Source organism: Phyllostomus hastatus, unplaced genomic scaffold (assembly GCF_019186645.2).
Source record: "Phyllostomus hastatus isolate PE091 unplaced genomic scaffold, TTU_PhHast_1.1 phas_scaffold_501, whole genome shotgun sequence".
Classification (NCBI taxonomy): domain Eukaryota; kingdom Metazoa; phylum Chordata; class Mammalia; order Chiroptera; family Phyllostomidae; genus Phyllostomus; species Phyllostomus hastatus.
This window is the reverse complement of record NW_025334033.1, coordinates 40,544,915-40,569,800: the sequence shown is the minus strand read 5'-3', so window position 1 is coordinate 40,569,800 and position 24,886 is coordinate 40,544,915. Positions and strand designations below refer to the sequence as shown.

At 41.4% G+C, this 24,886-nt stretch overlaps 2 protein-coding genes and 1 pseudogene across 3 annotated transcripts in view; 2 read left to right on the top strand and 1 right to left on the bottom strand.

Moving 5' to 3' along the window:
- MNAT1 (MNAT1 component of CDK activating kinase) overlaps positions 1-5,840 on the bottom strand; it is a 166,607-nt gene extending 160,767 nt beyond the window's left edge. The window contains exon 1 of the mRNA XM_045822770.1: positions 5,560-5,840. Coding sequence (XP_045678726.1) covers positions 5,560-5,648 — 89 coding nt within the window. The 5' untranslated portion in view covers positions 5,649-5,840. The remainder of the gene's footprint in view (positions 1-5,559) is intronic.
- Positions 5,841-12,447: 6,607 nt separating this feature from the next.
- Positions 12,448-24,595, top strand: SIX4 (SIX homeobox 4). Of its 2 annotated transcripts, XM_045822769.1 has the most exons (4): positions 12,448-12,517; positions 12,726-13,552; positions 16,220-16,905; positions 20,304-24,595. In XM_045822769.1, the coding sequence occupies exons 1-4, from the start codon at positions 12,515-12,517 to the stop codon at positions 21,098-21,100; spliced, it is 2,313 nt and encodes a 770-aa protein (XP_045678725.1). In that variant the 5' UTR covers positions 12,448-12,514; the 3' UTR covers positions 21,101-24,595. The 2 variants fall into 2 exon arrangements, with proteins under 2 accessions (XP_045678725.1, XP_045678724.1); XM_045822768.1 differs by lacking the exon at positions 12,448-12,517 and having other exon boundaries at positions 12,534-13,552.
- LOC123807894 overlaps positions 22,803-24,886 on the top strand; it is an 18,488-nt pseudogene continuing 16,404 nt past the window's right edge.

Sequence of the window (24,886 nt, the reverse complement as noted above, 5' to 3'; positions counted from 1 at the left end):
ACTTACCAGAACAGTGAGATTAAAAATAATAATAATGCCCAGTATCAGCAAAGGTGTGTGGCAAAAGAAATTACCATACATAGTTGCTAGGGACATGATTAATACAATCTTTTTTGAGAACTGGGCTATATTTATCAAAATTTAAGCATCGCATACAATTGCACTACTTAGGCATTTACCCTGTGGTTTGCTTGTTGTATCTCATGATATACTTGCCTAAGTACTCAAAGAGAGAGAGAGAAAGAGAGAGAGAGAGAAAGAATTTACTCCAATGAAAAACTGGAAATCTAAATATTCATTTTAAAACTTGTTAAATCAATTATAGTACAAATGAACAACAGACTACCATCCAACTGTTAAAAATAAAGAAGACATATACATACTGATTTAGAAAAGATATCCAAGGTATACATAAAAAAATTAAGAAGATACACAATCCCATTTCCATGAGACAACATGATAATGAGCTCATATTAAGAAAATTATAATAGGGTCATTAAACTGAAAACTGTATTTTCACATTTTATAGTCTCATTCATTTAAAGGTATCATTATTGTGCAGGTCTTTCATAGCAGGCCAAATAAATCCTGTTTTAATTTCATTTTTGCTTAGCACCTATGTCATCCACAAATAATAATAATAATATGATAGCCAATATATATTAAACAAGTACTATGTGACAAACTCTATTAAACACCTCCATATATTTTACATATATTTTTAATCCTCAAATACTATAATATAGGTTGCACTATTATCTCCACTGTTCAGATAAGAAAAATAAAACACAAGGAGTTATAAAGCCTCAGAGTCTACAAAAGCAAAGAACTCAAAAACAGAAGTTTGTTCTCTTAGTCAATATTCTTTAATCTTTTACTCATTTGTTCATAGCTCATGTCAAAAAAGGACTATAACCCATTTATGATAAAAACACTCAGCAAAGTGGGAATAGAGGGAGCATAACTTGACATAATAAAGGCCAGATACAAGAAACCAAAAAAAAGCCTATTGCCAACATCATATTCAATGGGCAAAAACTAGAAGCTTTTCCCTTAAGACCAGGAATAAGAAAAGGGTGTCTACTTGTACCATTTTTATTTAACAGAGTAGTGGAAGTTCTAGCCACAGCAATCAGACAAGAAAAAGAAATAAAAGATACACAAATTTAAAAGAAGGAAGAAAAACTGTCATTACTTGCAGAAGACATGATAGTGTACATAAAAAACTCTATAGTCTCCACCAAAAAATTACTCAACCTAATAAGTGAATCTGGCAAAGTAGCAGGATACAAAGTCAATATTCAGAAATCGATGGCATTTTTTTACACCAACAATGAACTATCAGAAAAAGAAAACTGCGGGGGTGGGGAGGAACCTACTTACCATAGCAACAAGAAAAATAAAGTACCTAGGAATAAATTTAACCAGGAGGTAAAAGACCTGTACTGGGAAAATAACAGAACACTGAAGAAAGAAATTGAGGAAGATATAAATAAGTAGAAGCATATACCGTGTTCATGGACTGGAAGAATTAACATCATTAAAATATCCATATTACCCAAAGCAATCTAGAGATTCAAGGCAATTCCTATTAATGGCATATTTCACTGATCTAAATCAAATACTCAAAAAAATTTTTTTATTTTAATTTTTAGAGAGAAGGGAGAGAGAAAAAGGGGGAGAGAAACATCAATGTGTGGTTGCCTTTCATGTACCCCCAAATGGAGATCTGGCCTGCAACCCAGGCATGTGCCCAGACTGGGAATTGAACTGGCTACCCCTTGGTTCACAGGCTGGCACTCAATCCACTGAGCCACACTAGCCAGGGCCCAAAATTTTATATGGAACCAAAAAAGATGCCAAATAGCCTCAGCAATCTTGAGGAAAAAGAATAAAGTTGGAGGGATCACAATACCTGATATCAAACTATATTACAAGGCCACTGTAATCAAAACAGCCTGGTTCTGGTGTAAGAACAGACACATAGATCAATGGAACAAAATACAGAGCCCAAAAATAAACCCATGTCTCTATGGTCAATTAAAATTTGACAAAGGGGGTGCAAGCATACAATGGAGGAAAAACTAATCTCTTCAATAAATGGTGTTGGGAGAACTAGACTGGTACATACAAAAATATGAAACTAGACCACCAACTTATACCTTACACCAGAATAAACTCAAAATGAATTAAAGACTTACATGTAAGTCAGGATACCATAAAAGTCCTACTGAAAAACATAGGCAGTAAAATTTCAGGTAACCCACATAGCAGTATTTTTGCCAATGTATTTCTTAGGACAAGGAAAATAAAGGAAAAAATAAACAAATGGGACTATATCAAAGTAAAAAGCTTCTGCACAGCTGAAGAAACCATCATCAAAGTGGAAAGGGAATTTGACTGTGTGGGAAACCATATATGCCAATGGTACATCTGACAAGGGTTTAATCCCCAAAATACAAGGGTCTGTCCAGGAAGTATCCAGCCATGTACTATGAAAAGTAGAGGCATTTATTGAAAAAGATACAAGAAACATTGTACACAGGACAATGACACCTCAGTCCCCTTCAAAGTAGGCACTTTGGGACCTCACACAGTTCTCCCAATTAATCACCTGCCCCACCTTATTTTCCTGAGTCTCACTGATGGTCTGAAATCTCTTCCCTTTCAAAGGTGATTTGGGAAAAGCCAGAAATCATATAGTACCAAATCCGGGCTGTTAGGGCACCTGAGTCACCTGGATGATTTGATGTTTCACCAAAACACTCCACACCAGATATGATAAGTGAGCGAGTGCATTGTTGTGATAAAGCTCCCAATCACCAGCTGCCCATAGCTGTGGCCTTCTGAATCATCTGAATATTTTCTGCAGAGAAATATTCAAGCTTGATGCAAAATGTGATGCAGATTCATTGCTCTACTTGTTCGGTCATTTTCAATGCCATGGCCACACAGCACACATACCCACTACTGACTAGTACAGTGAAGTCATCATTGTTCACCCACATGCATTCCAATCCACTGTCCTTGGCTGCTATATCACATCAATGTCACACAAACCATTCTCGTTATATTAACAATGGTTGGACTTTTTCCAGATAGACCTCAGGCATAAAGAATTCATATGACTCATACCAGAAAGACAAGTAATTAAAAAATGTGAAAAGGACCTAAATAGACACTTCTCCAAGGAGGACATACATATAGCCCATAGACATATAAAAAGATGCTCAGCATAACTAGCCATCAGAAAGATGCAAATTAAAACCACAATGAGGTACCACGTCACACCAGTCAGAATGGCCATCATAAACAAATCAACAAACAAGTGGTGACGAGGCTATGGAGAAAAGGGATCCCTTGTACACTGTTAGTGGGAATGCAGACTGGTGCAACCACTGTGGAAAACAGTATGGAATTTCCTCAAAAAATTAAAAATGGAACTGCCTTTTCACCCCTTAATTCCACTTCTGGGAATATACTCTAAGAATCCCGAAACACCAATTCAAAAGAACTTATGCACCACTACATTCATAGCAGTGCTATTTACCACAGCCAAGTGCTGGAAACAGCCTAAGTTCCCATCAGTAGATGAGTGGATCAAAAAACTGGTACATTTACACAATGGAATACTATGCAGTAGAAAGAAGGAACTCCTAATCTTCACAACAGCATGGATGGAACTGGAGAGTATTATGCTAAGTGAAATAAGCCAGTGGGTGAAAGACAAACATCATATGATTTCACTTCTAACAGGAATCTAATGAACAAAATAAACTAACATGCAAACTAGAACCAGAGACATGGAAACATGGAACAAACTGACAGAGGCCAGAAGGGAGGGGGCAAGAGAATAATGGTGGGAAGAAGGGGAAGGGACTAGTCAAAGAACATGTATAAATGATTAATGGACATGGACAATGTTGTGGGGACTTACTGTGGGATCGGGGGTGGGCTGGGAGGATAAGGTCAAAGAGGGAAAAATGGGACAACTGTAACAGAATAACAATTTTAAAAGGACTATAAAATGTGGCCTATAGCTAACAAATAAGCAAATAAACCAAAACAAATGCAACACCGGAATGAAAGGGACAATTCTTAACTCTTAGGAGAAAGTAAAAAGGACTAAGGATACGACAAAAGCAATTTCTGATTAAAAGATACGTATTTTATAATTGTCTTTAAAAATGTCATTTATTTTACTGAAATCACATAATCTCTGATTTTCTAATTTCAACTAAGCAGACATTTCTTCCAGTCAATTATATTTATTATCCTTCCAAAAAAGCAAATTCCCTTTCCTTGAGCACATCTGTAATAAGCCTGATACAGGAAAATGAAGAGAAATGGAACAAAATCTCTCTAAAAACCTAACAGTCTATATATATACAGTGTTTGCCATGCTTCCCTTTTTTACGCATCCTACTTGATTACTTTTACTATATTTCTAATCTTAAACCATTCAATCATGGATAAAGGATAAAAATAAAGATTAGATAAAATATAGAAGAGACCAATTAATAAGACCCATTAAATCATTATAACTACAACTAATTATGCAATTTATGCTTACTCAAAGATCTTGTCGACCACACTGTAGATTAACTAGCATGTTTATCTCTGAGAAACCTCAGAGAAACTAGAGGCATACAATATATGCTCACCATAACATAGCACCTTACATCCCATATTTTACAGAAAAACCTTTAGTGAACCATATCTAACCATAAAAATGTGGTAGAAAACACTTTAAGCAATCCCTGCACTTATTCTTCAAAATACACAAACTCAACCTCCCTCCTTTCCCTAACCACTCCCCCGCCCCAAATGGACATTCTAGAGTTACACATCCTGTGTTCCAATTCTGGCAGGGCCCATAATAAAGGTCCTTGAGCAGGCTCGGTTTCCTTCCCTGTGAAACGGGATACTAGTATCTACCTGCTTTAAGGGTCGTTGTGGGAAATGAGGAGATAATTCATGGTAAAGGGCTTAGAACAGTGCATGGTACATAATGTGCACTTAATAAATGCCAGCCATTATGTGTCCAAAGTTAACTGCCCAGAGTCCGGACTCTTCTCCCTTTTAGTGATGAGCATCTAACCGAACTCCATCAGGACAAGTGGGCATACAGACGGGGTTTTCAAATTAACTTACCTAGAAGCAGCAGTATATTCTCACAGTAATTGTTATCATAGCACTTTCGCTCATTTCAATAAAATTATTTTGCGTGAAATTAACACTTTGATCACCCACGCTTTTAACCAGCGATATGTCTGGACTCCAGTGGACGGACACAGCCTGGAAATACAGGTTTTTCGGCTACGAAGGGGGGAAGCTGACAAACTGCTAGACCACACCTGAGAACCGGCAGTCCAAAGCAGGCCAGAGCGGCGGCTACAGTCCGTTAGAGAAACAACGTTCCCTTTTCCCATTTTCTTCCCTGTATGTCGAAACCAATGGCAGCCTTTTCTCCCCTGCACCGAGGCCAAGCATCTTTCGGCTCTCTCCTCCAACCCTGCTTGTTTCACCCCCATAAACGTCCACTATCTCCCCACTCACAGTGTGTGTCCGCATACATTCACCATCAGCTTCAGGGAGGGATTCCGGTATTTGGTAGTCTTACACCGGGGGCAGCCCTGATCGTCCATGGCGCCTTCTTTCGTAACGACTCCCCGACGCTTGCTTCACCACAGCTGGTCAGTCACCTCCAAGCCCCCTAAGAACCGACGCCAAACAGGTTCCCACCAACAGGCGCTTGACCGAGACGGTCCCTTTGCGAAAGAGCACCGGCCGGGAAGAGGCACTGCAACACAAACGTTCCGGCAGCGAGGTTTCCGGTCCTGCCGAAGAAGCAAGGTCTTAGCTTCCGTGAACCAGCGCAAAACCTTGGATTTCGAGGGGAGGGCTTTCAAAAAAGCAAATTGTACTCAAAGTCTCATTTCTGTGCACCTAACTGTATCTTTTTCAAGAAGCTACTTCACAGTTAAGAACATAGATTCCATCTTGTTCTGTCTAAAAACATTCTCATGGTTTCAAAGATTTATGCCTGGTGTACATATTTGATAATTCACACTAGTGTTTTCTTTTGAACAGTCTGATAGTCTGTGCTGTATACTTCCCCTTTATACTTGCATGGTCATGCAAACAGAAATACTATGCATTCGCAGACAGAAAGTTTGGGAAAGTTGTCTGGAATGAAAGTCTCTGCACCTTCCCTAAATATCAGAATATTTATATAAATAACACCTGGCATCTGCTCTGCAGAGATTAATGGTGTCACCTGGCTTAACGGTACCACCTGGCTCTAATGTCTCTTACTCTCCCCGCACCAAAGACAATACTGGGCATGGGGGGGGGGGGCACACAGAATATAATCTTTATTTCAGCAATTCTAAGATCTGAGAGCCTGAATCTCTTTGGAAATTGTAAGCTGCATTCACTGCATTTATCAAGGTTGCAAAAGTAAAGTCTGTAAACAACTCTATTAGATAATAAACTCCCACTTAAGGGGCACATTTTATTCATCTCCATAGCAAGGATTTGTTGATACTTACTGAATAAGTAGAGTAAATGAAAAGTGAGTGAATGATTATCAATAGTAGTGTACTGTGAAAATTTTTTGTCAAGCATTATCTTATAATCTGACCCAAATTCCATCAGAATATTAAGCTTTTCATAGCCCATGTGATGAATACCAGCTGTATACACTCACAGTAATTTAAACTTTTTATAGCACTTTCATCCTTTTCAATAAAAACATAAAAAAGAACATTCCAACTCCCACCTTCTAAACAGTGAACACAGCAGGCAACTCATAATGTGGAAATACAGTTGGGATTTCCATGGGATATGAAAGGGAAACCTGTCAAACAACTGAATACCACATCTGGGAAACAGCAGTCCAAGCAGGTCATGGCAGCACAGGGCTTCATATTAGTATACAGACATCAGGGATTCACCTAATAAATAAGTTATCATCTGCTTGATCACAACACAGTTCATGAACAAGATCAAACCAAATGTAAGTTAACTAAAATAGGCAATATCAAATGCTGTGCCAACCTGGAGGCTTGTTATGCTGCTACTGTCTTATTGAAAGAGATCACATTGAAGCCAGTGACTCGGAGTGAAGATCTCTAAAAATAAAGGCAGCTTTCATAATCTTTTTATTGTAACAGAGCAGGAAACTTCTGGTGAACGAATGAGTTATGGTCAGTGAGCAATTAAATTTTTTAGTCATTACTACAATAATCATAGAGCTAGAGACAGTAGAAAGTAGCGATTATAGATTTGGCTAGATTCAAGTGAGGGCTTCATCACTTTGTAGCTACATGACCTCAGCTTCAGTTTTCCCAACTAGAAGTTGAAGATAACACTTGTAAAGATTAAATCAGATATTTCATTTAAAGTGCTTAACACAGTACTTAGCACAGAGTAAGAGCTCAATAACTGTTAGCCATTATTAATAGTAGCATGAGTATTATTAGCAGTAATATCTAAAAGAGGCAATGTAATGGAAAGAGGCTATCCTTTTAAATCAGACAGACCTGTTTGAGCTAAACTTCTTATTCTTCTTACCTGTTTCCCTCCTCCATATTATACACTGCATAAGATTGCTGTAATGGTTAAATTTCATGATATGTACATATACAAAGGCCTTAGCACAATGTCATGTGCATAACAGTAACTCTGAAATGTACACCATTATTACTGCTGGGGTTCACTAACTTAGAACAGTCAGAAAACTTTGAAAGGGAAAGCAGTGATAGCACCAGACTTCAATTCAAACACAACATCAGTCTATGTTAAAACCACTAAACTATCAAGTTTCCTATATTTCTGAAGACAGATGCATCCCAACAATGGACCATTCTTCCCAAATCTGCTCATCCTCTAGCATTCCTCCCTCAGTTCAGAGCAGATTCTACCTCGCTGGGGCAGTGTTTCTCAAATGCAGACCCTCCTTTCCAGGCCCGGGCCTCTGGACCCTTGCTGGACTTTTCTCATTTGAATGGCATATTTAAATATCATCCTTCCCTTCCCTCCACTGGCATCTTATGAAAAAGAGACCCTCTCCCACAGGCCACTGATGTTTCAGTGAGCCTACCAATACAATCCTGGCCCTTTAGCCAAGGGGTTGACATACAACCCTTGCTGGGCCAATCAAAAATCTTCCCTAGAAGCCCTGTCTGGCATAGCTCACTGGATTGAGCGCGGGCTGCAAACCAAAGTGTCACAAGGTTCGATTCCCGGCCAGGGTACATGCCTAGGTGGCAGGCCATAACCCCCAGCAACCGCACATTGATGTTTCTCTCTCTCTCTATCTCCCTCCCTTCCCTCTCTAAAAAAATAAAATAAAAATAAATAAGATCTTAAAAAAGAAGCTTTAAAAAAAATCTTACTTAGAATTTTTCACATTGGCAGTAAGGGAAAAGTAGCACCACCTCTTTAATGAAGTCAGAAAATGTGAGCTAGCAACTACAGAGAGCCGTGATCCCAATTTTTCTGGAGAAAGCCCTTTGAAAGACTAAAACTAACTTGAGAAAGGCAGGGACAAATGAAATGGGACAACCAGTCCTCAAGTCTAACCAGCTGCATTCCTGCTCTTCATACTATTTGGTGTTATGATCCAGGAAATTCATCTGTTGCCCTAGGCCAGTTCAAGTAGGGTTTCTGGCCTCTAGGGGAAATTCAAATCACCACAAAAAGGCAAGAATGCTGCTATCCCTGGGAAAGCACTAGAACCTGACACTCATTCCATCTCTGTCAGGATCTTTTCCCTCCACTGTTACCCATACAACTCACTAAGTCACCCTCCTTATCACCTACTGTTCATCAGCATCGCCAAAGGCAGATAGTTCAGTCTCTGAGAACTCCCAAGTATTACATCCAAGACTTTCCCTACCAGTCTTAACTCTTCTCCTCATACAAGTTTTTAAAACCTCAGAGAAGTATTCTGACTGTTTCACTTTGGGGAAAGTAACCATCCCTGGACCTATCAACCATGGCCACGATATTACACAGACACAGCCACTGGAGAAGAACTACTCTGTCCACCACCCAACAGCACACTGAGCATTTCACTCAAAGTCCTTCAGAATCTATCCCCAGAATGCCTTTTAAGTTCATCTCCCACCACACACTTACATAAAGCCCAAACTCCAGACACAATGAATTACTCGATATTTTAGAAATATGCCACATAACTTCATGGCTCTATGTTCTACTCACTTTGTTCCCTCTGCCTCTTGTGAGCTCTATCCTTGTTCTCTCAAAAATCCTTAAAGGCCCAGCTAAAAATCCACTCCTCACTGCCTTTCTCCCCTCAAAATTAGTCTCTTTACCCTCACCACCCCCATTCCCTGTAAAGTATTTAGTTACGAATGTCTTCTCTCTCCCAGGAGCTTTTATACTCATCAGGAGCAGAGACCCCAATCTATTCATTCAGTACCTGATACAATACCTTGTACTTCATGAGGATTCAATCAATATTTGGAAAATGAATGATCCTTCAGAAATGTTGACTACCTATCATCAACCATTAGTCACTAAATAAGAATAGAACACCTCCTCTACCTGGAAGATAACTTTAGAACCTTTCTTAATGGTACCAGTACGTAAGCTTTCTGAAATAGAAAGAACCTACCAAGAAACAGTTATATGGCCTCCCCTCTATCTTTCAGACAGGAAAAGTCAGCTTTGAGGGAGAAATCACCATTCTTGGTGGCAACACCATTAAATATATTCAAGCAAGTGTAACACTTTGTGCTGGACCAGATTTTATTCAGTACACTAAAATGGCAAAACATCTCATATACTCTCCTCCTATCTTTGGGCAGGAAGGAAAAGATACAGAAACAAACAGCTTGGTTTTGACTCTTGCACAATCTCAGCCTCAACTTTGCTTTCCCAAATTACAGCTCGGCTTTAGACTGCCTATCAGCACAGCAGACTCGATGTTCACAGCATGGCAGACATAAGTAGAAGCAAGTATTAATAAATTTTACAAATAACTTGGCAAAAACCAGTGCTCTACACTTCCTCAACTCTGGTGTTCCATCGTAGCTGACCATGTTTGAGTCAGACTTCCAGGCCACTTTGAACTGCTGCCAGAATGAGCTCCAAGGCTCAACCCACTAAAGGAATCCAGAACCTGGTGTTGGATTTCATTCTGGTCCTAGAGGAATCTCCTCCTGGAGCTTTGGAATACCAATCTAGCTCAGGCTACAGACAGCAACAAAAGGTCACTGTTGCTTCTATATAATCTGTTGAACTTGGTGCTCTGGAGGCACTATACAGAAGACATGCGGGGAAACCCAATACGTGGTTTTTCAAATCAGTGCTCTATATTTGATAGGTAATACACCTGAAGAAGACTCTATGACCTGAACTTGAAGAGCCCTAAAATCCAGACAAATGAATTTTCCTTAGGTATATATATACATACAACTGAAAAGATTCTCACTTTGCACAATCAAGAGGAAGATAACAAACATGTAACAAAAATTAATGATGTCCCGGGTACTTTTGGGCACATCTTATATTGTTTAATCCTCACAACGACCCTCTCCACTTTTTATATTAAATAGTTAATAAATGGCAGCGCTGGGATTAAACCGATGTCTAGCTAGCTGATCCCCAAGTCCACATCCTTTCCACTAAACCACACTACCTCCTGCCTTCTTTCCTTTGATAAATATGCTTTTAAAACTTAAGACACTAAATGCAATGTGGTATCCTGGACTAGATCATGGAACAGAAGACAGACATTAGTGGAAAAACTGGTGAATCCAAATAAAGTCTCGAGTTTAGTTAACAGTATTGCACCAAAATGTTTAGATAAATGTATCATTGCAATGTCAGATATTAACATTAGAAGAAATTGGGTAGAGAATATATGGGAACTCTCTCTACTCCTTTTGTAACTATTTTGTAAGTCAAAATTATTCTAAAATAAAAAGTAAATGTTTAAAAATTCAAGGAAGATATGAAACTCAGGTATGGTCCCGAAGCTCAGTATCTAACTGGATATTTCCAATGGGGTAGAAACACATGGTCTTTTCCATGATTATGAATTTTTCATTCACCCGAGAAGTCAGTGCTAGCTTCTTTGGGGTTGTACAAAAGTAAATTTGGGGTTGTACAAAATCAAATGACATCTTGGTTGACGAGAAATAAAAAGCAGCCTGTCCATGAAAAAGAAAACTTACCAAGTTCATCATAATAGCAGGTGACCTAAACAGCTGCTTTTTAGTATGCTGAAGTAGGCAGTTATGGGTAACTGGGAAGGAGAAACAACACAAGGCCACCCTGAAGTAAAGGTTAGGATGATGTCATTAATATGCTGGATTTTGAGAAAAAGCAAGTGGACCCAACTGACTCACAATAATCAGAGAAGCAGAGATGTGTTCATCCTTTTTTGAGCTAAGACCTTTTACAAAAACCATGAGGGAAAGAGACATAACTGCAAACAGCAGCAGTCTCCACCCCAGGCACTTCACCTCAAACCAGAGGGCAGGCAGTCTTCCATCTGTCTGTGCTGTGGAAAGAGCTGCTGATCCTGCATTGATCTCCTCCAAGACACCTGCACATGGACATGGTGTTTCTACCAGGAATATCATCTCCAAAGAACTATTCATACACTTGCATTTTTAAAAAATGTTCACACAGAAGACTCACATTTACAGACTGTTATCTAAATCTAAAGCTTGGATCTCTTCCACCCTACACACCCAGGATAAACGGCGTTAAAATAGTCTATATGCTTAGGTTCAACTCAGCTGGATTGCCAGCCCTTCATGTGACTTAAGATGAAACACATTTTTTTAAGGCTTTTTGTTTTTGTATTGTCATTGAGCTATTTATACCCCTTATTTTAAGGTTCCAAGCATTTTTCCGTCTTTGGAATTTTAATTTACTGTAAATGCTTCGCCCTTAGAACATTCCCAAGTGCCATTCTATTATTGACCCTTTTAAATACCCTTAATAAAGAAGTTGTGGGGGGGGTGGTGAAGGGGAGTAGGGAGATAGGGAGATAGGGAAGCTTCTTAGTCGTCCTCTTTGAAATTCTGTCCTCTGAATGCTGAAGGGGGGGGGGGCGTCTCTTTGTTGATAGTTTCGCGTTCGGACCTTCAGGTCACACAATTAATATTCCCTATGGAATCGCAGAGACTGTCTTTGAAAGAGTCTGTTGTCCAGTTTGCAGGCCACATTAGGTAATTTCCCGCCCAGGAACATGGCCTGAAAAGAATGTCGGTGTTCTCCTTCAGGTATAGGTGCCCTGGGGGTCAGGGGGGAGAGGGAAAGGCAAGGGGTGGAGTGGGAGGCGGGTGATCGACAGGGATAGAAACGGTGTCTCCTCCTCCCTCTGAATGTGAAATAGCCAATGAGGTGGCGCGGCCCGGCCGGCCCGGCCGCCAGTGCCATATAGTATGCAGCAGCCCGAGGAGTCACGTTGGGGGAACGGCAGAAAGCAGCTATCCTTTTACACTACTTTGCTCTAGCAGCTATCTTAATGGTGACTGCGTGGCCGGGGGGAAACCTGATCGGCCAGATCCAGCCGAAACCGGGAGGGAGGGAGTGGGCTTTCCGGAGGGGGGGAGGGGGGAGGGAGACGAAGAAGGAGGAGTAAGAGAGGGGGAAAGAAAGAGGAAAAGAGTGCGAGGGAGTGAGGGAGGGAGGAAAATAAACAACAAAAAATGTCCTCTTCCTCCCCCACCGGGCAGATCGCAAGTGCGGCGGACATCAAGCAGGAGAATGGGATGGAAAGCGCCTCGGAAGGGCAGGAGGCGCCTCGAGAAGTGGCGGGGGGCGCGGCGGCTGGGCTGAGCCCCCGGGCTCCAGCCCCTTTTCCCCTGGAGCCGGGGGACGCGGCCGCCAGGGTGAGCGGAGAGGAAGGGGCAGTGGCGGCGGCGGCCGGAGCGGCAGCGGATCAGGTACAACTCCACTCGGAACTTCTGGGCAGGCACCACCACGCCGCGGCTGCCGCCGCCGCGCAGACCACACTGGCCTTCTCGCCCGACCATGTCGCCTGCGTGTGCGAGGCGCTGCAGCAGGGGGGCAACCTGGACCGCCTGGCCCGGTTCCTGTGGTCCTTGCCCCAGAGCGACCTGCTACGTGGCAACGAGAGCTTGCTGAAGGCGCGGGCGCTGGTGGCCTTCCACCAGGGCATCTACCCCGAGCTCTACAGCATCCTCGAGAGCCACAGCTTCGAGTCGGCCAACCACCCGCTGCTGCAGCAGCTCTGGTACAAGGCGCGCTACACCGAGGCCGAGCGAGCCCGCGGCCGGCCGCTGGGCGCCGTGGACAAGTACCGGCTCCGCAGGAAATTCCCCCTGCCCCGCACCATCTGGGACGGCGAGGAGACGGTGTATTGTTTCAAGGAGAAGTCGCGCAACGCGCTCAAGGAGCTCTACAAGCAGAATCGCTACCCTTCGCCTGCCGAGAAGCGGCACCTGGCCAAGATCACCGGCCTCTCCCTCACCCAAGTCAGCAACTGGTTCAAGAACCGGCGGCAGCGCGATCGGAACCCCTCTGAGACACAGTCCAAAAGGTGAGCGCCAACTTTCCTCCTTCTCCCCCTCCCTCTCCCCCACCCCCTTCCCAGCTTTCTTTTCCTCCTGGCGCTCGCAAACATGGCGCTTACCTTCCCCACCAGCCTGGTCCGGCTGCCCACCTCTCCCCGCCCCCACCTTTCTCCCCGACTCGGGAAGGGGGGGCAGCGGTGGCTAAGGGCGGGGGAACCTCTCTCCTTACCCTCCCCCCCAAGAAGTTTCTCCTCGCCCGCTCAGGTCTCAGTCCCCGCCCCCACCTCGGCTGGTCACTGCTGCCCTGTTTCCCACCCCCATCCCGCTGGCTTTGAAGTTGCCACTTTCTTCCCTGTTCGGTGTTGGGGGGGGGGGCGGTCGAAGGAGCGTGTGTAGGCGCGGGAAAGGCTGCTGTGGCCGACGCTGGAAGCCCGCGGAGGTTGCCAGCGCAGGCAGGGTCCGCACCTCCGCGGGGTCGCACCCGCCCGGCGCGCGCCCGCGTGTCCCCGACCCCCAGGGTGCCGCCGCGCCCCCACCTTGCACAAGTCTACGCAGGAGGTCGCCTTGGCGGCTCTGGAGGGAAGAGAGTGTTGGTAGGGGCTGGAAGCGCAGAAGGGGGTCTGGGTCGTCGAGGTTTTATATGACAGAGTTAATCATTCACTCTGCCTGCCGTATCTCCCTTCGCGGCCGCGGCAACGTGGGGTGTTGGTGCAACTCGGCTCTGCGGTGTTTTGAAACCTGATTCCGAACTCCTTCGGATCGGATTTCAGTGCCGCTGGCGTTATGGGGCTGGAGGGCTGGAGGGCTGCTTTCTGGACCCCCGGAACCCGGCGTGGCTCCCTCCTTGTACAGTGGTTGGGGGCAAGCGCGGGCTGGCTTTAGGACAGAAGGGAGGAGTGGGGGTGCTATCAACTGCGCACCTCCAGAGCGCCCACCCTGGCGGATTTGAACTTTTTGACTGGCAGGTATTTTTTCCTCAATCGGTAAAATATAATCGGGGTTTCCACCTCTTTTGTACGTCCTCCCGAGTTAGGCAGCGAAGGAAAGTAAGGAGAAGGTCGTGTAGAGATGGTGTCTCCAGCCCTACGGGAATAGAGAAATAATCCAAATACTTCTCTAAGGTTCTGCTCGGGGAAGGAATCCGGGAGCCTGCCCCGCCGGGCGAAGGTGATCACCCGGCGCATTCCAGAACCCGCAGCTGCCCCTCCCCGCGCTCCTTCGAGGCCCGACGGCTCCGCTGTTCCTAACCCCAGGCAGGGAAGCGAGCGCTGGACGGAGTCGGGCCTCGCGGTAACCAAAACAAAACGCGCACTGCGACTTGAGTGCACCCTTCCGCAGGCCTGCAGGAGACTCAGAGAGGGCGTGTTGGAAACGCCATCCCATCTGCCCCCTCGAGCCCGTTTGAGGCGGCGGATCCCGTCACTTTGAGCCCTGACAGAATCCCGGGGACTGGGGGCAGAGGGTGCGGAGCGGGCCAGGGGCGCAAGCCGACTGCCCTACAGCCTCTGCTCCCCAGCAGGGCGCGTTCCCGGGGTCTCCTCCACCATATTCTACCTGCTTCGCCCACCACCCAAACCCTACACTCCCGCCCCGCCCCCCGCCCCCCCCCCCCCGGCCCTGTTGCCCGAGGTAGGCCCCTCTCCGGATCTACCTCCCACCCGCACCCCAGATGAGTCACCCTCGCAGACGGCGGCGGCGGCTCAGCCTCAGCTCGTAAATCACAGCGATTTCTGCGCTCTTAGCCCCGCAGACCAAAGCCCGAGTAATCCCCTCCCCTCGGCTTGAATGCTAACCGACCGCTGGGCACTGCCGGGGTGTTGATCTACTGCTAGGCCAAGTCCCACCGCGTTTCCAAACTGCCAGCGTCTTACTCACCATTTCTCCCCCGCCCACCTTCAGACCAAATGGGAAACCCCACAACGTCCCTTCCCCAAATTGTTATTCCTCCCAAGTCGAGGGGCTGAGGAACACACATAGCCTTGCCTGGAACAGAAGGGCCGAGGGTGCAGGGGAGGAGTCTGATAGTTACTGGGCAGCTGAGTGACCCATCCTTCCCCTCCCACCTCACCAGGGCACTGGATGGCCTATGTTAAATAGGCCCCTGTAGCTTCCTTTGGATTCAAGGGAGGCTGCGCATAACAGTTCTTGGGTTGAAAGCGCCTTTCCTAAAGGCCAACCACTTTGTTGAATGAAAGAGTTGTCAGTCTGGTGGAGCACAAGTTTGGGAGCAGGTGAGCAAATGATCACTTGTTAACTAACTGGCAAACAAAACAGAACACTTTCCCCTTCCTGCTCCTTTGGCAGTTTGATTTACCTTCAAAATTACACTAATCTGAATTGGTTTGAAGGAAAGGGAAGGAGTTCCTAAACAGGAAAGACTGACCTTATCACTGAATAAGGGTTTTTTCCTATGGTATATATAGATAGTGGCACATTTAACAAGAAGAAATAATGTCAATGCTATAAAAACAATTCCATAAATCCTACTAGTTAAATTTACATCTTCCCAGATTCTCTGTCTGGTTAGAATCTGCTGAAAGGCCTTATAGCTTAAACAAGACTAAAAGATTTCCTGCTGTGCTTTTCCTCAAATGCTGTGTCCAGTGGGGTTAGAAGCTGGTTTTGCAAACAAATGGAACAATGTAGAATGTCAGCCCTGTAACCTTAATGTCTTGATTTCCCTCTCAATACAGTGAGTCAGATGGTAATCCCAGCACTGAAGATGAATCCAGCAAGGGTCATGAAGATTTGTCTCCTCATCCACTCTCCAGTTCATCTGAAGGTGTCACCAACCTCAGCCTTTCCAGTCACATGGAGCCAGTATATATGCAACAAATTGGAAATGCTAAGATACTAAGCCCTTCTGGAGTTCTGTTGAATGGAAGCTTGGTACCTGCAAGTACTTCACCTGTCTTCCTTAATGGCAATTCTTTCATTCAGGGACCCAACGGAGTTATCCTTAATGGATTAAATGTGGGAAATACACAGACAGTGTCATTGAACCCACCCAAAATGGCATCAAACATTGTGAACAATGGTATATCCATGACTGACATACTGGGCTCTACCTCCCAGGATGTGAAGGAATTCAAAGTTCTCCAGAGTTCTTCAGCTAACTCAGCAGCCACCACCACCTACAGCCCCAGTACCCCTGTGTCTTTTCCTGGACTGATTCCCAGCACTGAGGTGAAAAGAGAAGGCATTCAAACAGTGGCTTCCCAGGATGGAGGCTCTGTTGTGACTTTTACTACACCAGTGCAAATTAATCAGTATGGCATTGTCCAGATCCCCAATTCCGGAGCAAACAGCCAGTTTCTTAATGGGAGCATTGGATTCTCTCCATTACAGCTGCCTCCTGTTTCAGTGGCAGCTTCACAAGGTAAAAGTCTCGTTTGGTACTATAATGCACCAGTAATGTTTCGCCAGCTGCTGTACGTGACGCATTTGGTGAGAGCTATGGATTGATGTGCAGGTACCCTGTGGGCTGCCACAGCTGCACAATTGCCTTGATTTGTTTCTCATTCTTCACAACGCCCATGAAATATCCAGCTTGCTTGGTTCCCTGGCATCATGGGGATGGGCTTTTATTTTCCTAGCAACTGAATGGAAAAATACGGTTCATAGCAAGTCTTGCCAGGTCTATGATTATAGAAATACAATAAGTTAATTGGTGCTTACAAAATAACCCATTGCTTGACGTTTTAAGATTAAAAATTAATAACATTGCTAAGAACACAAAATGAGTGCAGCAATTGGTAAGAATATGTGCACTGTACCTACACATTATTTATTTGACCAAAAAGTGTTTTAGAAGAACAAGATTAGATCAATTGTGTTTGATTCATGTTCTTCCTTTAAGACTAACAGACCTAAAGGAAAACCGGAAGAGTATGTGATTGGTTGTCTATTGCTCTGCATGTGTATTCGACTCCTCAGTGTGCAGGTTTATTAGTGAAAGGAACTGAAAAGCCTTATTTTGTATGTTTGCATCATTACTAAAGACAGTCTGCCCAATAAGCACTGATCTAAAATTCGAGAAGCCAGAGACCAATAGGCGAGTCCTTCACTGACTTTAACCAAGTCTGGATGGTTCTGTGTCATTTTTTTTTTCTATATAGAAACGAGAATGGTTAGAATAGCAGTGGAAGTTGTATATCCCTTTGAATTTAGGAGTGCAAGATGTTAATGCATGTTGGCCTTCTGCAAACAAATTTGAAAGTCCAGATTGCTTTTTACCAGTGCAGAATAAGTCATTCTTTGCCTTAAAGATCAGCTTCCTGTAAAATGGTTTTATTTTTAAAAATCAAATTATGCACAACTTTTTTCAACAACTGTAATATCTACTTCAGCTTATTTAAGGCATTACTGGAAAAAATTGTTATGGAGTAAATTTTGTTCTGTACACTTGCTTCTCTTTAGGTAAAATGGTAGTGAAAACATTTCTTTTGTCATTGTTCCCGGTTATGGAAAGGACTAAGCTAAGTCACTGTCCAACAACATGGGACAAGGATGTGAAAACCACAGGGAAAGCCAAAATGCTTAGTTTCATAATAATTTAATGTGGATCTAATTCCTTTTCTCTCTTTGGGAAATTTCTAAATAGTACGTAACATTTTAGAGAACACATTTGACCAAAAAGCCTGGTATATAGATTGAGGGAAGAGAAAAACAGAAATATTTTCATATGTAATCTAAAAAAAGTGCTGCAGTAGAAAATTATTGCAAACTAATGGCTAGTTTTTAAAATGGAGCATTGAATATGAATATGAATAGCATTTCCAATTTAAAAAGCCAAGCCTAAATGACAGAGCTGTCCATCCGTATGCTGTCTGGGTGACTTGAAGGCTTAAGTTTAACCATATGGGTCCGGGAAGCAGTTTCTTTATAGTAGTTATGTATTGCAGTTCTTAACAAAGCATCTGGGGGATTCAGCCTTTCTCAAAAATACCTTGACAACATAGATAATCTTACTATATAGTTGGCGTTTATATGGAGAAGCAGAATACCTACATCTTTTTCTCACTTTATAATCTGAGAGAATAAGGTTTTTTTCTTATTTGACCGTCATTGCAGTTATACTTTTCATCTGTATCATGTTTCAATTGGATTTAACTAATCTTTAAATTTATTGTTCAATTTATAATTTAATTGCAATCACATTTAAATGTCACTTTAGATCACATCTGCTTTCTCCCTTCACTTATATATGTTATACTTTCTACACATTCAAAAATATTACTTTATTGTTATTTATGGCTCTATCAAAAAATAACTATTTTATTCACATACACATTGACAATTTTACAACCAGTAACAAGAAAGTAAACATCTATTTTAGATGGTTTTTTGCTACAGTTTAACAGCCAACAGGAATTTTAAAGCATACTTAAGTTGAAGTTAAACGTTTTCAAATAAAAACCTTTTTCATTCATTTGGCCTAGAACAAACATTTATGCTATGGAAGAGCCCAAACAAACATAGAAATGTTTTTCTTAACACCAATATTTCCATGATGGATACTTTCAGGTGGTTCATTTTTTTTTTTAAGTTCAAATATACTCTGTGTGTATGTTTTCATTTTAAAGACATTCCTTTGCATTGGGGTACTTAAAAATGTTTAGAAGACATAAACAGCCCTGTGACGCTAACTTACCAATGTAGGTGGCAATATAATCAGAAATTATTGTAGTAATTCAAGAAGACAAATGTTTTAGGTGCATTCCCTCTACTCTTGGGCTGTTTTCTCAAAATGATTAAGAGTTTACTGAACATCTAATTCAAGAGCAGGGTAAATACTCCTGGGAAACTATTGTCACAAAACTCCCCCAAGTCCACCTTTCCTTCATTGGCAAAATAATTGCTATCATTTCACTATACCTATTATGTAAAGACTCAGAAACAGAAGGATTTCATTTGATGGTGGGAGTTGGGTGAGGATCTGATTCATCTACATTGTCTGTTACCTGATTTGAACATCATCTCAGCTTTCTGCTTATATTTCTTTTTCTATTTCTAGTCTCTTCAGACCATACCAATGAGGGCCTCGAAAGATTCAAACCTTTTAAAGAAGTATTAGTTCTAGTTCTTTATATTAATCTATATTTTAAAAGCACATTTTATTATTATTATCATTAGTTCTTCCTATCATTACAACACTGAAAATTCAGAACTGGCACAAGAAAAGAAAAACAAAACCTACTGAATGTTTTTGTTGACTTGACATTACTTTATGGTTAGTTTGGCAGTAATTTTCAACTTGTCTGTACAGGTTTATATGGTTAACTTTAAGCCCCAGGGTAAGTCATTTTATGTGGTATTTTCTACACTTCCATTTATATTTTATGTGAGTTACTGAGCTTGTCCTGAACAAAGGCATTTTATTTTGATTTGTGTTTTCTAGTTCTGACTGGCAGAGCTAGCAGTAACCATCAGCTCATTGAAAGATAAGTTGGGATCTATATGGAAAATAATAAATATTTTTTATGAAGCAGAAACTTGACTAAAATTAGAACTTGGAAAGATTTTTTTTTGACACTTGGTTTCCAAACCAATAGTTCACTCCCACTTGGTCATCAGAACTCCTCGGGGAGTTAAAAATACACCTGTTCCAGGACTTACGGAGCCAAGTTCTTAAAAGTGGAGCCTGGGAATTTGAAGTTTTATGTGCAGGTGATTCTTCTGAACCTGAGAGAAATCATGTGTGTAAAAAAAATGTAATTATTTTCTGTCATTGTCCATTTTAATCAGTGATAATCTGTACCCTTTTTTTTTTTTTAGGTAATATTTCAGTAAATTCAAGCACTTCAGATGGGAGCACATTTACAAGTGAGTCTACCACAGTCCAGCAAGGAAAGGTTTTCTTGAGCTCTCTTGCTCCCAGTGCAGTGGTGTACACTGTTCCTAATTCAAGCCAGACCATAGGATCTGTTAAACAGGAGGGTTTGGAGAGGAGCCTGGTATTTTCTCAGTTGATGCCTGTCAATCAGAATGCACAAGTAAATGCAAACCTGTCTTCTGAAAGTATCTCCGGGAGTGGCCTTCATCCACTAGCCTCCTCATTAGTCAATGTGTCCCCATCTCACAGTTTTCCGCTGAATCCCCCTACTCTGCTACATCCCACTGAACTAAACCCTGACATTGCTGATAGCCAGCCGATGTCCACACCTGTGGCAAGCAAATCTACTGTGACATCTGTCAGCAACACTAACTATGCAACTCTTCAGAACTGCTCCCTTATTACTGGTCAAGATCTATTGTCCGTCCCAATGACCCAGGCTGCCCTCGGGGAAATAGTTCCTACAGGCGAAGACCAGGTGGGTCACCCCTCCCCAGCAGTACCCCAGGATTTTGTCAGAGAACATCGTTTGGTTCTACAATCAGTAACCAACATAAAAGAGAATTTCTTAACAAATTCAGAGAACAAAGCCACAAACAACTTAATGATGCTGGACTCCAAATCCAAGTATGTCCTAGAGGGCATCGTTGAGACGGTCTGTGAAGACCTGGAAACAGACAAGAAAGAGCTTGCCAAGCTCCAGACTGTCCAATTGGATGAAGATATGCAAGACTTATAAACTTTATCCACCACCCCCCCCTTTTTTTTCCTCTGACATCAGTGAGCAAATCTTTTCACGAAGCCCTGAGGACATAAAGCATTTTCCCATTTAAAGGGAAACACTAGTTTTGCAAATAAGTGCATTGAAGAGACTTTGGGTTGATCTGCATGAAGATCATAGTGAAATATACAGAAGTAAAACTTTATTGCAGCCTTTTTCTTCACATGTGTTCTCTCTTAAACAGATGGAGACAAAGGAACAAGATGGAATTTGTCAAGTCTAAGTGTATCATTTTGTTGACTTAATATAATTCTGAGGTCAAATGGAACTTGATAGTTTTTTAAATTAAAAATGTATGCACCTAACAAAATTAAATATCACTCCAGAGCATTAGAAACAATACAGTTCTTTTTGTTTACTTTTACTCCATGGGCATTGGTAAGGTTAAGTAGCATAAATGGTACTCAACACTATTGTGAAGCTGTATTTTTAAATACATGCATTTCTGTTTTTCAACATTTTTGTGAAAGTCTTGGTTTCTCTCTACACATTTCCAAATGTGATTGCTGATAGTTCTGTGTGGCTGAGAAAGTCTGCGACTCCACTAAAAACTATGAAACAAATTTCAGTATGAGTGTAAATATATTAGTCCTATAAGCAAGGATTTGAGTGATTACAGTGAGTTTTATTTATGCTATATGTCTCTCTTATACTTCCGACACTATGAACTGAAAAGAAAAATGTTTTCTTACCGTTTAATTTATTTTTATTCTTTGAACAGGAAGTGAACACAGTTATTTCCAACAAAGTTTTACTTTTTGTAGGATTTTAAAAGTAATAATTTTTATCAGGAGTCTGTTTAGGTCAATATTAATAACACTGAAACAGGAAGTCCAGCTCCCAATACTGGAATTTTGGTACTTTTTTTTTTTTTCACATCCCTGCTCTTTATTTAGCAGCGCTCTGATTCATTTGAATATGTTTTATATAGAATTCTATGTGCCTTTTTACCTTGTGGCCTTTTTATTACTCTTACTAAGGTACAGAAGTGTCAACAGAAGCACTGACAGCTCTTTTCTACTATTCAAACAGGGTTAATTTCACACAGAATTGCTTAAATCTGAAGAACTTAAGTTTTACTTTTGTTATTATGTATAATGTTTATGATGCAAGTGGATGAGCAGCTTATTATTGTTAATACTTTTCATTACAGTGAAAATAACAATTATAGATTACCATATACCAAACAATTCTCTAGGCTATGAAAACAACTATTTTAAAGTAAAGAAAAAAATATGTTGATTCTATTGAGTAAAATTCTGTCCTGTCGAAACTTCATTCTAAATGTTTTGAATCAGTTGTTATACTACGACATATGACTGTTGTTTGCACTATATCACATCCTCTTTAAAAGTCAGTCTTTGGGGGTTTCTGTAAGAAGCTTGTTTGATAATGTCATGAGCTGTGGTTAGTTTTTATCAGGACTCTGAACACAAATTTTAAGAATGCAAATACCTTTATGTAGTGAGTAAGGTCGGCTGGTCTCTGAAAAGCCAGAAAAGTGGGAAAATGATCTCTTCAGAGATAACTTAAAGATGTCACCACATCTTGCTTTAAGATCAGAACAAAGGGTCCACCTTAGATCTGTATGCTGAGATGTTGAAATAAGGGCCATAGAGGATTTCACTTCTGTCGTTATTTGCAAGTGGAACTTGCAGGCATGGACGAAGAGCCCTATGAAGAATTCTATCATTTTGATAAAGAACTTAGATCCTGTTTTTTTACAGAATTGGTTAGTGTTCCTAAACTGCTGAAAGTACGTGTTTTTAATTTTGTTCTCTTACAAAGCCAGGTGTTTTAGAGTTCTCCTCCACTCCACCACTACTTACATAGCTTGTTTTTTTTCTTTGGGTGTGTGCTGATCATGTTACTGAGATTAATTACATGGTGTGGTTTACATGAAAATGATGTTTTCCACTTGATTGCTGCAGATATCAAAAGTTTGTTAATTATTTAAAAATATCCAATAAGGGAGGTTGGAAGTTTTTAAAAGTTATATATGTTATATATATATATATAACTGGAAAAGTTTTCTGTCTTCCAAAAATATAATAAACCTCTTGTATTCACAGTTCTTCCTCTTTTTTCCCTTATGAAAAAGAAAAAATAGCACAAAACTTTTAAGACTTACCTAGGAAGCCCATTCATACTCCCAACATGATGTAATTATAACCCCTACAGGTAGCTACACAATATACCAGGTAAGAGTCAATGCACATTATAAAGAACTTACTGTTCTTTTCTATTCTTTCAGTAAAATGTGGGCCAGTTAATATGTAGCCCATATGTATGTGAATGAAATAAGATAAACCCCATGATCTCCATGCACAGAATTGCAATGTCTTTGCAATACCAAGGGCCAGACTCAGAACCCTTGGAGTTCATGTGGCAGAATTTCTCTTTTACATAAACCAATGCTTGAAGATGCTGCAAATGACCCTCTAATGATCCCCACAGAGGAATCAGAATAGGGGTAAATAACTCTCCTTACGAACTCCAACGCCTGTGGCTGGCTATGGGATTTTTGGTGTGAGCCTAACTATGCACTCTTATCAGCCAGAATTTGGCATTTAGCTCTTAGTAACATCTAGGAAAGGACGGTCTATTGTTTAAACGGAAGGTGCATTTGTTCCTCAATCAAGCAAGAGCACCTACGTTGTACTGCTCTCTATAGCTCATGTATATTTATAGTAATGAAAAACTGAATTGTACACGTTTCAGTGCCTTTCTTGAGTTATGAAAGGCAGGTAGACGTTATAGCCATAGATAAAAATCTGTAGTTAAATTGCACACTGACTTTAAATCTCCTGTATATGCCCTTACATTTTGCATGTAGAACATTGAATTATGGGTGTGTATTGCAGCCTGCCCTGCTACATTAGACAAGTGTGCGTGAGTACCTAGCCAGAAGTTCTTCGTTCTTTCAAATGTTTCTGACAGATCATCTCATCATAAAAATACAAACAATTCAGGAAAACTGGGGGGGGAAGAATTACATTTTATAAAAGATGTTTCAAAGTCTTCCAAGAACTTAGATGATTAGAGCCTAATGTTTATTTTGTATCTAATTGATACATCACATTAATTTAATATTACAACCATACCTTTTATTAATCAAAATTATATAGCATGTGACTCTCTTGGTTTTCAGGGTTCTCCAAAAAATTTCATTCTTTAATTGCATGTACTGTATGTTTAGAAGCAACCAGTTACATACTCAATATGGTTTTACTGTGCCTTATGCAGAGAAGATCTATACAGAATGTATGTCATGGGATGGGGTAACAGAGTCTTTACTGCACTGTTAGGTGATGGCACACAGAGCATGTCCCAGAACATTTCTGTGCTTAATTACCCAACCAAAGAGCTCTAAAGTATGTATGTTGTACTGTAATAGGGGTTTATGCCTGGACAATTAAGTGTTTTGTTTGTTTCTGAAATGATGTGAACTTATTTTTCTAAACACTATGCTAAATAAACTTTATATTTATACATACCTGGTGTGAAAAGTTATTCTTCCCTGAAAAGGCAAAGAAGGAAAAAGAAAAAAACCCACACAAGCATTTCATTGGGTGGCAAATACAAGGACAAAAGGAGTCATTTTGGAAAAATAATCTCTGTTGGTCTTTGTACAAAATAATGCAATTCACTTAACCGTACTGCATACACAGAGCTAAATGATGACAATTCATCCTCTTTAAAGGAAAGAAATGTGTCATTCATTTTGGCATCCCAAAATCGAAA

What these genes read in the sequence shown, in the direction of transcription:
- SIX4 (XM_045822768.1), top strand. Translation starts at nt 12,699, where the DNA reads ATGTCCTCTTCCTCCCCCACCGGGCAGATCGCAAGTGCGGCGGACATC. An exon ending in TCTGAGACACAGTCCAAAAG is followed by an intron (nt 13,553 to 16,219) that starts GTGAGCGCCAAC and finishes CTCTCAATACAG; the next exon opens with TGAGTCAGATGGTAATCCCA. An exon ending in TTCAGTGGCAGCTTCACAAG is followed by an intron (nt 16,906 to 20,303) that starts GTAAAAGTCTCG and finishes TTTTTTTTTTAG; the next exon opens with GTAATATTTCAGTAAATTCA.